The 13,826-nt window shown below is 42.0% G+C and overlaps 1 protein-coding gene across 2 annotated transcripts in view; it reads right to left on the reverse strand.

Annotated features, from left to right (window-relative positions):
* PLXDC2 (plexin domain containing 2) overlaps nt 1-13,826 on the reverse strand; it is a 425,672-nt gene that overhangs the window by 50,451 nt on the left and 361,395 nt on the right. The window contains exons 11-12 of one of the 2 annotated variants that reach the window (XM_058297885.2): nt 13,378-13,525; nt 11,581-11,619 (exon numbers count right to left, since the gene is read on the reverse strand). In XM_058297885.2, the coding sequence (XP_058153868.1) occupies nt 11,581-11,619; nt 13,378-13,525 (187 nt within the window). The remainder of the gene's footprint in view (nt 1-11,580; nt 11,620-13,377; nt 13,526-13,826) is intronic. The other variant, XM_058297886.2, reaches the window with a different exon arrangement.

The raw sequence follows: 13,826 nt of genomic DNA on the forward strand, positions 1-13,826 counted from the left end.
CCACTACTGGTGGGGATGTAGAAGGATCCAGCCATTGTGGAGGACAGTTTAGCAGTTCCTCAAAAAACTAGCTATAGATTTGCCATATGACCCAGCAATTTCACTGCTAGGTATATACTCAGAAGAACTGAAAATAAGGATATGAACTGATATAAGTACACCAGTGTTCACTGCGGTATTATTCACCATTGCCAAAAGTTGGAATCAACATAAATTGTGATCAACAGATGAATGGATGAATAAAATGTGGTATATACATTCAATGGAATAGTATTCAGCTGTAAAAAGGAATACATACTAACACATGGGATAATATGGATGAATCTTGAGGATCTTATGATGAGTGAAGCAAGCCAGGCATTGAAGGACAAATACTACATGACCTCTCTGATATGAATCAGGCTAATTGAGCATTTTCAGAGAGCTAGAGCCTGGAAGATGGGCTTACAGGAAACACGGGGGGAGAGGAAGGTTGTGAGCCAATGTCCACATGGGCAAAATCTATGATAAAGTGGAGGTAAGTAGTTGTGCAGTGAAGGGATGTAATGGGGATACAGGAATAGCACTGGGTTGGACTGTGCAGGTTTGATGGAGACTAGGGCTTGGAGGAGGGGGGGGGGAGGGCTGGGGGGAGCAAGTGGACATGGGAGATTGGTGGGTACATGGATGAAATTATTATGTTGAGAAAACTCTTTAGACAATATAGTAAGAAAGGGTTGCTGTTTGGGTTTTTGGATGGGGGACATTTGCCAGAGGGTGCACCTAGGGCAGGCGTCTATGGGTGTGTGAGTGCTCACCTTATCACAGTGTGTGATATCAGTGGTTGGAGACCCATATAATGAGTGGGAAGGTGTTTTACCCCCATCCTGGGGAGGCCTGATATTCTTAAACAGAGGGGATGGTGTCTCTCGAGAACATGGGTGGCTCCCAAAGGGGGAGGACAGACTAGTGTGTCAAACTGTCAGCATTGTTGCAAGTATCTATGAATCTTGTCCTTCAAGCAGGGAAACTTGGTGGTCAATGTAGGCCCTGAGGGGAGGGAGAAAGAGAAATAAAGTAGATGGAAGAGGGGGCATTTGGAGGGCAATTGATGTGTTCTGCATGATTGTGCAATGATGGACGCAGGTCATGTTAAATTTCACCAAAAATTTATAGAAGTGTACAGTCTAAAATGTAACCCATCATGTAAACTACTGACCATGGTCAGTAGTTGGTTTTAATATTTGTACATCAGATGTAGCAAATGTAACATCCACATGTAAAAATATCATTGTTGGGTAAGGAGGAAAAGGGGGAGAATGTTGGGTATATGGGCATCCCCAATATTCTGTATGTGACTTTACTGTGACCTAAAACTTTGACAACATAATAAAAAAAAAAAAAGAAAAGAAAGAGATAAGACACTGTGGGAATGGGGAAGAGATTGCCTTGCCACTATACATACAGGACAACACCTATTACAGTGATGAAAGGTAAAATGTCCAAAAAAATTTTTTTGTAATGTTTTTCATTTTTTAATACCCTAATTTTTTAACTTAATATTAGTTTTTCTAAATTATTATGTATTTTATTTCTAATGTTTAAACCTATCATTACTGTTTCATTTTTCTATTCATTGAATTTGGCAATAAATCAGGCTATGTTTTTGAAATTTTGGATCACAGAGGGGTTCAACTATGGCAGAGGAGAAGCACTGGTGTGGGGTGTCATTGATGGGGGATGCATGGGAGGGAGTTTGCCTGGGCATGCATATACAGTATATAGATAAGTTTGGATGTTCGTTGGGTATTGACACAGTGGTAGAGATTCACATGACAACTGTGGGAGTGCTGGGTTCCCATGCTGGGGAGCTCTGCTGCATTCCCCAATGGAACAGAAACAATCCCCCAAGTGCAAGGGCAATGACCAGTGAGGAAGAATGGTCCAATGATGGGCCCTTGATATTGATGACTATTCTTATGAGCCTAATGAGCTTGGAATTTTGACTTGGCCTGATACTGCAAGGTGCCTAAGAGTTACCTCCTGAGAGCCTCCATGTTGCTCAAATGTGGCCACTCTCTAAGCCAAATTCAGCATATAAATGCATTACCTTTCCCCTAAGCATGGGACATGACTCCCAGGGATAAGCCTCCCTGGTGCAGAGGGACTACTACCAAGTACTTACTGGTGATGCAACTAGAAAAATACCTTGAATAAAAGGGAGAAACAAAGGCAAATGAGTTTATATGGCTAAGAGACTTCACAATGAGTGGGGAGGTCATCAGAGGGATCAAGCTTATGCACATCTCAGCAGGATTTCAGAGACAGCCAAAGTAGATACAAACCCAGGTACTGGTGCTCCTGAGGGCTACAGAGACATCCAGGCTGACAGTCATGGCAGATGGCTCCAGAGTTTGGTGCCTTGCCAGTGGACCCTACTTTGGAATTTGAGCTCCTGAGTGTGAGGGAGCTGGACTCAGATATGACTTCTCTACACATGCCTCTTCTGTCCCTTTTATTGAACCTGTGGTTGGTGCTAGGGTTGGTGAATGCCCAGGAGACTTGAATCTCTGGGTTGTCCATGTGCCAGCTGGGCCCTCAGCCTCAGTGGTGTTGCAGCATGTACTCTCCTGTTCACTGAATTTACCCAGGTCAGCTGACAGGGAGGTGAGGATGGACAATCACCACATCAAGGAACTGAGAGAGTCTATAGCTGCAGGCAGCAGAGTCCCATCCACTACCCATGTGGAATCGAAGCCCCCGCTCAACTGAGAGTTGACTGGGCATTGCCATCCCAGGGCCCTCAGGATGGAGGAATAAAATATGGATTAGAGTGGACTTACTGGTATTCTACTATAGAATTACTGTGACTCTAGCAATGGAAGAAATTATATCATTGATGTGGAGACAGTGACCATGAGAGTTGCTGAAGGCAAGGAGAGGGAAGAAGAGGTGTGATATGGGGGCATTTTTGGGACTTGGAGTTATCCTAAATGATACTTCAGGGACAGATGCAGGTTATATATCCTACCATAACCCATTGAATGGACTGGGAGAGAGTGTAAACTACAATGTAAACAATCATCCATGGGGTGCAGCGGTGCTCCCAAATATATTCACCAAATGCAATGAATGTACCACACTAAAGAAAGAAGCAGTTGATGTGGGTGGAGTGGGGGGTGTGGGGAGTGGGGTATATGGGAGCCTCTTATATTTTTAATGCAACATTTTGTGTGATCGATGTATATTTTAAAAATAAATAAAAATATATTATTATAAAAAATAAAACTTTGGTGAAGTCTGATTTATCAATTTTTTTTATCAGTCTTCCTAGAGGCCACTAGGCATTGAATTATGTCCTTCACAAAGGCATGCCTTCCTCCACGTTCCTGTGGGTATGGACCCATCTGTAAACAGGGCCTTCGAGGGTGCTGTTAGCTAAGGTGCAGACTCACTGGTGAATAGGATCTAGGACATTCTCTTCAAGGAGGCCCAATGCAGTCAGGGTGGGCCCACATCCACATGCCTGGAGGCCTCACAAGCAGAGAGAATTTGGAGTAGTAAGTCAGGGAAAGCGACAGGTGAAGTCCAAGAGAGAGACGGCGCTGATGGCGGCAGACGACGTGAGCCTGGCGGCGCGGCCACACCAGAGCCCACTCACTTCCAGAAGAAGGGTGGCCTGTTGAGTCCTTGGTTTCTAGCCTCCAAACCCAAGAGGGAATAAATTCCTGTTTGTTGGGAGTTAATGCTCAGTTGATACAGGGATTCTGTTAAGTTCATGGTAATAGACAGTAGTGACGGTTAAACAACATTGTGAAAATAATTAACACCACTGAATTGTATACTTGACAGTGGCTAAAATGAATAACTTCAGGTTGTATGTGTATTATAGAATAGAACTGTACAACACAAAGAATGAAAGCTAAGGCAAACTATTGACTACAGTTAATAGTATACTTACAATAACATTGTTTCATCAATTCTAACGAAGGTACCACACTAAAGCAAAATGTTACTAACAGGGAAAACTGTGTGTCTGGGCAGGTGTATGGGGATTCTGTACTTTCTGCTTGGTTTCTCTACTAAGTGGTCTAATAAAAAAATTACTATAAAAATTCCTATTCTTTAAGTCAGCCCCCCCTCCCCCACGTGTATTTGTCACAGCAGCCCTGGCAAACTAAGGCAGGAGATTATTAAATGTATTGAACTTCCAAAGAAACAACTTATGACTGTGGTAATATTCTCTACTCTTTGTCTATTTTCCATTTCATTTTTCCCTACTCTTTGTTATTTAGTTCTTTCTACTTAATTTTGACATAATTTGCTCATTTTCTTAAGTATGTTAAATTGGAGGCTTGGTTCATTCATTTTAAACTTTTCTTTCTAAAATAAGAATTTAGAACTATAAATTTCCTCTTTAATATTTTTAGCAGTTTCCCATGAATTTTGATATGCTGTAACCACCATTATTCACTTGAAATATTTTCTAATTTTCCTTATGATCCCTTCGATTCATAAATTATTTGGACATAATATTTACTTTTCACATATTTGGGGCCTTTCTAGATATCTTATGGTTCCTGTTCCTCATTTCTTCTTTTGTACTCAGAGAACATAGTTTGCAGGGTTTCAATCTTTTGAAATTTAAGGATTTTTATGCCTCAGCATATGGACTATGTTGGTGAATTACTTCACTTGAAACAGTTTTATTCTATAGTTATTAGGTATTGTTTTAGAAACACCAATCAGATCAAAGTGGCTGATAATACACCAATTCTATATTTATACTTTTTCCCCTAATTTTTTGTCTAATTTTAATATGAAGTTAATGCCTTCCTGAAAATGTCTCTTTAGATTTGTCTTGAAATCTGCTTTGTCTGATAATTACATAGCCACTCCAGCTTTCCTTTGGTTATATTGGCATGGTATACATATTTCTATTGTTTTACTTTGAAATAATTTTTATCTTCATATCTTTAATTTTGATGTACATCTCCTATACCTAGACTTCACAGCCTAAATTTGGATCTTGCTTTTCCTTTTATTCTATCTACATTTAATGCCATTGTTTGTATGGTTGTATTTGGTTTCCCCTTTGCTATTTGTTTTCTTTGTGTCTATCTCTTGTTTAGTCCTTTGTTCCTACTTCCCACCTTCTTTGGGGTTAACCAAATATCCCTCAGAAATCCATTAAAATTCCTCCTGTGATTTGCCATGACATGTTTTTTTATTTTTTATTTAGTGATTTTGCACATAGTATCAACATGTGTTAAAATAACGTATGGTTGAAATTTTATCCAACAAGTTGTTAATTTATTATTGTAACTGAAATATAACATTTGGCCAAAGTAGCTTACAGCACTGTTATGAATTAGTGTTAAATAATTAACTCCAGTCCTTGCTACCCAATATACTTTAAGCATGGTATTATTTGAGCACTGCAGGATAAAGTGAAAGCAAAAATTAGCCTTAATGGAACAGCAAACCATTGAAAGTCTGGCTGTTGAAAAAGATTAAGCTAAATTTACCGTCTAATGGATTGAACAGCTCCCTTCACAGCCCTGCGCCTTTTAAAAATACCGTATCTTCTCTGCCCATAGACACTTGACCTTTTTTTGGATTGAAGGAGCCTAGTGTACCCCATGTGCGATGCACAGTGGCAAGCCGAGCGCAGGGGACCCAATGCCCTGCGGCTTCCCGGGGCCCCGGAGGGCCAGCGCCGGCCGAGCGCGCCCCGCAGCCTGCCCCTGCCCACTGGAGCCTTTGCCAGCGCTCAGGGACGCGGCGAGGCCTCCCCCGCCCCTGGGCTTGAGGGCTGACCCCTCCGCTCTCGCCCTCCTCATCACGTCGCTGCCCTCCCCCCGAGGACAGCGCCCTCCCCTCGCCCAGGCCGCTGACCCGCCTTCCTGGCCTGCGCCCCTTCCCTCCCGGCCGTCTTTCCCCGCTTTCTTTTCTTCGTGGCGCCTTGCTCCTGGACAGGCCCATAAATACGCTGCTCAGTTAAAACGTGGACAAGAGCCAGCTCTGCCTCCCTTTTCCTCAGGCTTCTGTCCCTGCCGACGCCCGTCTCCTTTGGGCCCACAGCCTTCCCCAACTCCGCCTGTGACTGTCCAGCTGAGGGCGACTCCCCTGGAAAGGTGGCTCTTCTGTTCTGGTTTTACTCCACCTGCCTGCAGCATCCATTCCGTCCGCCACTTGCTCCTGGGACTGTTCTTCTCCTTTAGCTTCGGATGCATCTTCTCATGTCCCTGCTGCTTTTCTGAGCCTCTTTTCAGCCTTCTTCACAAATCTCCCAATGCCATGTTTCCCCACGAGTCCTCCATACTTTTCATTTTTGTACCAGACCTCCATGACATCATTTACTCAACATCTTTCAAAAAATAAAGATGCAGAAAGAAATTCGGGATTCAGGCAGCTCCGTGGACGGGTTGCACTGGCATCATCCGGGAGCTTGTTAGAACTGCAGAGGTTTGGGCCTCCCCTCAGCAAATCTATCTCAGAATAGAGTTTACTGCTATTCCTTTGATTCTGATGCATTTAGATATCCATCAAGCGTTACATCAGACATTTGTTCTCAACTTAACTTTCTACCGGAATTATCTAGGGAGTTTACAACAATATTAATGCCTGAGTCCAATGCCCGTAAATTCAGATTTACTTGGGAGAAGAGCGGGATTATTATAAAACTTGGATTATTATGAACGGGAATAGCAAAATTAGGTTGGAATAGGTCATTTGATGTGCAGACAAAATTGAGAACTATAGTTTCAGGCAAAATATAAAGAGGGAAGTCCTGACTCCCAGCGATTAATTTCCTAGGGAAATTTTTTTTTAAAGCATAAGAACATTTCACTATTTTAGTACATACATGCCTATAATAGAGTTAGTGCCACCATGAAAAGCAGCTAAACAAAGCAAAAGATAAAACTAAATGTCAAGGTACTTTACAGCTTTGGAAACAGACAGTGATAGATATTCAGTAGCCTGTCAAAAGGAAATAACAGTTTCCCTTGCCTTATAAAACTGTGATCTGTGTGCAAGAAGAGGATTAAAAAAATAGCCAGGAAAGGTAAGAAAAAATACCAAAAACTGTGTTACTTTGATGATTTATGTATGAAAGGCACGAAAATCATTTGACTGAATGATAAATGAAAACTTAGACACTTGATCTGTCACTATAGACTCTGTCATAAAAACATAACCTTAGAAGTATTCCACTGAAAAAGTCAGAATAATGTTCTTACATTTTATCTTTGGATGAAAAGTACGGAATGTACAGAAATAGGAAACTCTGAACACAATGGAATGAGAATTCTGAGCAGCCATTCTGTAGGAGCGTATTCAAAGTACCTGTGTTAGCTCTTTGAAGTTGATTGCTTTGCAGATTCGCACCCATGAATTTTTGTAATCGTGTTCTGCAGACGGCTTACTGTCTCCGTTAGCAACGTCAGCATCTGTGAGGGGGACATCACCTTCTGCCTTGACAATGTGCCCTTCAGAGTCTGGGTTTAGTAAAAATCCGTGTCGTTAAGAAGAGATGACACGATACCACCTGCCCATGCTGGTGTGGCATGGTGATGCTTTCAAAAGTGTTAGTGATTAAGAGCTGCCGTTCAAATAGTTTTTGAGAAGGAACTTGACTCTGTCTTGAGGAACCAGGAGAAAATACAGCTTTGGTGCTTTGATAAATCTCAATTCACAAATTCTTGAGTAATGAAATTGAATCTCAGATTTTAAATCCCCAAATAATTTTAACATCTAGAGTGGGGTGAAGTGGTGCAATTCCGTTTTCTAAATTGAGCAGAATCTCTTTGGAGACCTTACTTCTCAATGAAAAGACCCTGCCATTGGTTTGACCTATGACCTCTTCACAGCCCTGGATCTCCGCATCCTGTAGACACTGCGTATCTATTTGGGTGGGGAAACCACTTGGAAGCATCCTCAGCAAATGCCAAAGAAGGTGTTTGCCAGCTGTACCTATTAAAGTCTATAAGTAGGTCATTCCCTCAAAATGTACCTCTGCTAATAAGCTTTTGCTAGGGCTGAAAACCCCAGAAGGTGTGGTTTTAAGTGCTATACATACACACAAAGAGGAAACTCTGAGATTCCTGCTACTGGTGAACTGAAGCTGAATTGCTGGAGCGACCAAGAAGACTGAAAGAACTCTAAGGTAGATGCTGACCGTCAGTTACAGAGAAGCCCTCGCGTGTGAAGGCCGTAAGTCAACGGTTCTAACTTGATTCAATTCCACAGGAGAATGTATGCATCATGGATTTATAGAAAGGGCAAAATAGAGACTAATGCAGAATTCCGGGGGAAAGGAAATTTCATTTTCAAACGCTTGTAGTGTAGCCAGTTCTTACAGAAAATGAAAGATTATAGCAGGTGAAGTAGAACTGCAAACAGTGCCCTTTGTCCCATGAAGGGTGACTGAGAGGGACCCACGCCAGGGAGCAGGGGGCTGAGGGCTTGGCTCCATGTCAAGTCTAAAGGGACCCGTGCCCGCTCCGCCCCGCACCAGCCGGCTCCCCCAGCCTTCCAGCCCCTCTGCCTCCTCAGCTCTAAAATAACAAGTGAAGAAACGTTTGCACAGCACTTAGAACAGCGCCTGGGACGTGGTAAGAACTCAGTGCGGGCCCCACTGCAGGGCTCCTTCTCCTCCTTGCGCCTCCGCGGCTGCTTTTTCTTCTCCATCGTTACCTCTTCCCCCTCCCCCTCCTCACTTTTCTGCTTTCCTCGTACATAAGGCACAGGCGTGCTCTCGGCAAGGGTCAGAACTACCTTTAATTTAGGATTATAAGCATGCAACCAGCAGTATTTCGGTTGGAGATAAAGCGAGGTCTTCATACTGGGTCTACTGCGTTGTTTTTGTTTTGTTTTAATACATTTACAAGGGTCAGCCCAGCTCTAACTGGCTAAGGGGCCTCCAACGATCTGAGATCATTAACTTAGATTCAAGGTTTTTTTTTTTTTTAACTTTCTTTTCTCCAAATAATTTGGATAGATTAGAATTTCTCCCCAGCCTAGTGAAATGTCCCTGATTAAACACCCAGCCTGGACGTTCGAAGGTTCTGCCTCGATGCGATCTAAATGTATCGGGCAACACAACGCACCACCGGATTCCTTCAAAGACTCTGAGCAGGTGGTAACTCAGCTGTGGTCTGGGGCATGCGGAGACCCCCGTGTGTGACTCTGACGTCCAGCTGCTAGAAGCACTTTATGCTTTCATATCAAGGAGGAAGGAAAATCTCCTGGAGAGGAAGTTGTGTAATCAAGTAACTCTGGAATCTACTAAGCAAATCAGCTCCTTTTGCCTTTAGAAATGTCCCAGAATTACTCGGAGTCGAGGTAACCCACCACCTAAAGGAGAAGGTATATGTCAAGGCTGTCTTGGATTTCTACGTACATGTTCACGACATTAAAAACTTCACCCCTTCTTTCCCAAAATAGTGCAGAATTCTAGATTAAAGTGCTTTTAAAAATAGCCAGTTATATCAATAAATAAAATGTGCTAAATTTCTTTGAGATAATCTAGAGCAATTTACAAAATATTACCTTGCATCTCCTTAAAAAATCATTCTCAAGAAATGTTAGAAAACATTTCAATTAGGCATACCTTTTATGATTATCTCAATCTTGCAAAAATGTTACCCTGGAGGGGGAGGACAATTCTGAATTCTGTTTTCAACATGCTTAATTAACTAATTAAGTAGGATTTAAATTGGTAATTCTTCCTGTATCTCCATATTCCATAAAATAAAGAGCAATGATCACATACTGCTTTTATAAAGGTGCTGTAAAAAGTAACGTGTGATTTTAACTTAAGTCCTTTTCTGAAGACACATTTATCTTCACATAAATCAGGATGGACGGTTCTAAGTACACAATCCTGGACACGAGAGCTTGAGTACATTGACACAGTTGAAGTTGTATGGTGATATTTTGGAATTCTGATGGATACACACTGCATGCCAATTATAGAAAAATTGTGTGAATTTCCAACTGTAGGCTTTTCAAAAAAAATAAATAACTGTATGCTGAAATCCCGTGGTTTACCTAACTTGACTTCTCAGCATTAGAAGTTAGGTCTAATGCACCGCTTTAAGAAATCTTCAAACTTTTGAGATTTCTTACTGCACTAAACAAAAGTAAGGATTCTTCTTGGGTTAATTGGTAATATTCTAGAAAACTATTCCCAAAGGGAACATTGGGCTCATGAGATGCTACTCCACAAAGGCTGAGTAGTGGAGAAATTCAAGGTAATAAATTCTTAGCACAAGGTTGAGCTCCTTTAGAATGCATGTTAGCAGAAGGCAGAGAGTTTGTCTCAGCACTGTCCACTCCTACCGCCCAGAGCTTGCCAATGTGCCTTTCGAGTAGTAGGCATTTTGCAGGTGGGAAGGAAGGGAGAGAGGGAGCAGGAGCCAGGGAAGACAGGCAGGCTTTTAACGTTTCTTCACCAAAAAACCTCTTCCATTTCCCTTCAGCCAAAGTATCTGATGACACCTCTTTGATGACAGCAATCCTTTGAGTTTTCTGTTCGCAGTTTGGAATACTCCAGGCATACGGTGAAAGTGTGGGGCTAATATAGCAAATGCACACATAACCAGCCCCCCAATCAGTAACTAAATGTAGCAACTACAAGGGAAGCCGCTCCCAACTATAAGCAAAGCCGCTCCAGCACATTCCCCGTTCCACACCTGTTCACGGTTCCCCACCTACCCCAGCCCTCCCAGAAAACGAGGCACCCCACCTCAGGGCTGCTCCCCCAAACTCTCGCCGTTCCACTCGGGGAGGCCCTCGTCAGGGGACAGTCAGCTGCCCTCTCTTCAAGCTCTAAGATTATAATTGGTTTCTACCCAGCATGTTGTTTGCAAATGACCACCTCTAAACCTACCCACTTTCTCCAGTAATACCAGTAAGAAATTTATGAAATAAAACACTAAACACAGAAGCAAGGCGGTGGGCAGTTGATGCAATAGTGATCTTTAAGGAAAGGCTGAGAAGTTTCCCTTCCAAATGGACTGATAAGAAATGTAAAGATACAGCTTTACACATTCTATATATTATTTTTTTCCTCAAAACTTTCAAGTATCATTATTGATATTTATAAACTGTCTTTAAAAAAACCTTTAAGTGTGGTTCTAACTAGATGTTCCGTTCTTTTGAATACTTAATTTTTGTGTTATGCTTCACAAAACAGACAGAAAGGCCTAGGACGATAGTTCCCCACACGTACAGCTACTTTTCTTCAACTTTATGTGTAGAGGATGTTGAACAATCAGTCAGCCACATTATAGCAAACAGCGAACACAGCAAAGCGCAATAACATGTGTGGGCGGGTTCTCCACTTTATAATTGGTAAGTGGTGTCATGCAGTTTTGTAGACAAACACAATGACTAGAGTTTCTTTCCATTTTTGAAACCATTTCATCCTCCTTTTCTAGCTAACCCACTAAGTGCCTCCCCTGTCAAATACCAACGGGATAAAATAAGATCCCACACTTCATATTCAGAAGTCCCCAAGTCCCTTCTCATGTTTAAATAAATGAAATGGCTGCGTATCTGAAACAGTTAGGAAAGGGAAGAGTCATTTCCTACCTCCGTTGTCTTTTAGATGTAATGCTATCTTGGTATCATCTGGAAGAGAAATTTAAAGTTACTATAATAGGAAAAATGGTCGAATTTGCACAAATCTCATGACAAGTAATCTTCTACTAACTACCTTACCTGTAACATGTACTATTGGTTTCAATAATTTATTGGACTCATTTCTTTTGCAATGAGACCAAGACCCAGCCTTACGTGGTGTATAGTTCTAAAATACCACACTTTCATAAAGAACTGCATGATTGCTAAGATCTGTGAGAAAAGCAAATAGTTACAATTTTAACTTAAGGCCTTATTTTAATCATTTAAAAAATCAAGATCAAGAAATGTCCAAATTAATCGGAGTAATAAAGATTTGTCAATTTCACAAATTTCATTTCAAATGTTAAATATTTATGTCCAGTGATAAACACGACCCAAATCATCTATTGAAAGATCTTGTCCTTCCCAGATAAAGTGTCAGATTTACTCCTTTTTCATTTCAGTAGCTATACTTCATTCTAGAGGGTAGGATTGAAATTACAGAAATATTTTCATAAGCATTAATATAACAATCCATAAAACATGGATTAAAGTGCCATGCTGCTTTCAAAAGCAATAAAATGCATTTGGCAGCTGCCTTCTGACTCATTTTATTTCAGTCAACTTTTAAAGTCCAATGACATTTCAATTAAAAACTAAAGTTTCAAATTTCAATTTAATTTCTTATTCAAATGAGAGCAAGGTTTATGGCGACATCAAGGAAGGCCGTTTTTCCCCATAGGTCTTTCTCTTGGCCAACTCATGTCCAGTTACTGCATGCTCTCGTGGCCCCACTGGGCACCTCTGAAGGGACACCTGGGACAGCAGGTGGACAGGAGTGCCTGGCCTCACCCCTTCCCCTGTGGCTGTGCCCCTGCCTTAAGGCTCGAACATCTCTGCCTTCCCTAGCCCAGGAAATATTTTTCACGGTGCATACGGAGTGCCCCTCGACTGGTTGTAGACCAAGATATTTCCTTAACTCTACTCAGGAAAACATTAGAACTGCATATGAGTAGAATTTATCTATTGCTTAGAATCCAAAATCAGCGGACCTTTTGCAGGCATTTTGCCTTTCTAACTTGCGACTGAAAGGCTGAATTTGTTAACTGCAAAATTTAGCAGTCTCAGGGAAACGGACTTTGGCCCAGTGGTTAGGGCGTCCGTCTACCATATGGGAGGTCCGCGGTTCAAACCCCGGGCCTCCTTGACCCGTGTGGAGCTGGCCATGCGCAGTGCTGATGCGTGCAAGGAGTGCCGTGCCACGCAAGGGTGTCCCCCGCCTGGGGGAGCCCCACGCGCAAGGAGTGCGCCCGTGAGGAAAGCCGCCCAGCGTGAAAAGAAAGAGCAGCCTGCCCAGGAATGGCGCCGCCCACACTTCCCGTGCCGCTGACGACAACAGAAGCGGACAAAGAAACAAGACGCAGCGAATAGACACCAAGAACAGACAACCAGGGGAGGGGGGGAAATTAAATAAATAATAAAAATAAATCTTTAAAAAAAAAAAAAATTTAGCAGTCTCAGAAGTCTGTCTTTCTTTCCAAGGGAAGGCAATTAGCAGGACCATCCTAAAAGCGAAGTCTTACTAAAAGGCTCAGTGCGTGAAGGAAGCCTAGCATTTTAATTACACAATAATTAGGTCCTTTCTCCTTAAAACATCCCTTAGAAATTCAGTTAATCAAAGAATGACTTTTCTCCTAAAAGCTACCCTGGCACATGTCAACACAGTCATTTTCCCTCCAAAGAGAAAGGTGAACGAGCTGTAGCCACCTTCCGTGGGCAGGCTGGTGGGCAGCTGCGACGTGGCCGCTCGCCGGGCGGTGGTCAAGGCGCTGAACTGGGTGGTAGTCGTCTGCTTGGTGGTGGTGGTCTGGGAAGTTCCCACTGGCTCTGTGTCCTCACACTGCTTCTCTTTTGACTGGCAAGAGAAACCAAGAAGAAACTCATTCAAGACTAGTCATACGCATTTTAAAAACCAAACACACTGGGCTGTAAAGTAGAAAAGGTTCTTGAGCCAAGATGAGGAATAAATAATTTTCATACAGGATTATATACATAAATATAAAGAGAGAGAATTTATTAATTTAAAAAGTCTATAAAGTAGGCAAGAGAAAAAAAATTGAATATATTAAAGCATTTTTACCTTTAGATATTTGTATTTCATTTTCTGCTATTAATCTTTCCCATTTCTGTTTATTTTGCCCTGAAATTTATACTGC

Source organism: Dasypus novemcinctus, chromosome 5, assembly GCF_030445035.2.
Source record: "Dasypus novemcinctus isolate mDasNov1 chromosome 5, mDasNov1.1.hap2, whole genome shotgun sequence".
Taxonomy (NCBI): domain Eukaryota; kingdom Metazoa; phylum Chordata; class Mammalia; order Cingulata; family Dasypodidae; genus Dasypus; species Dasypus novemcinctus.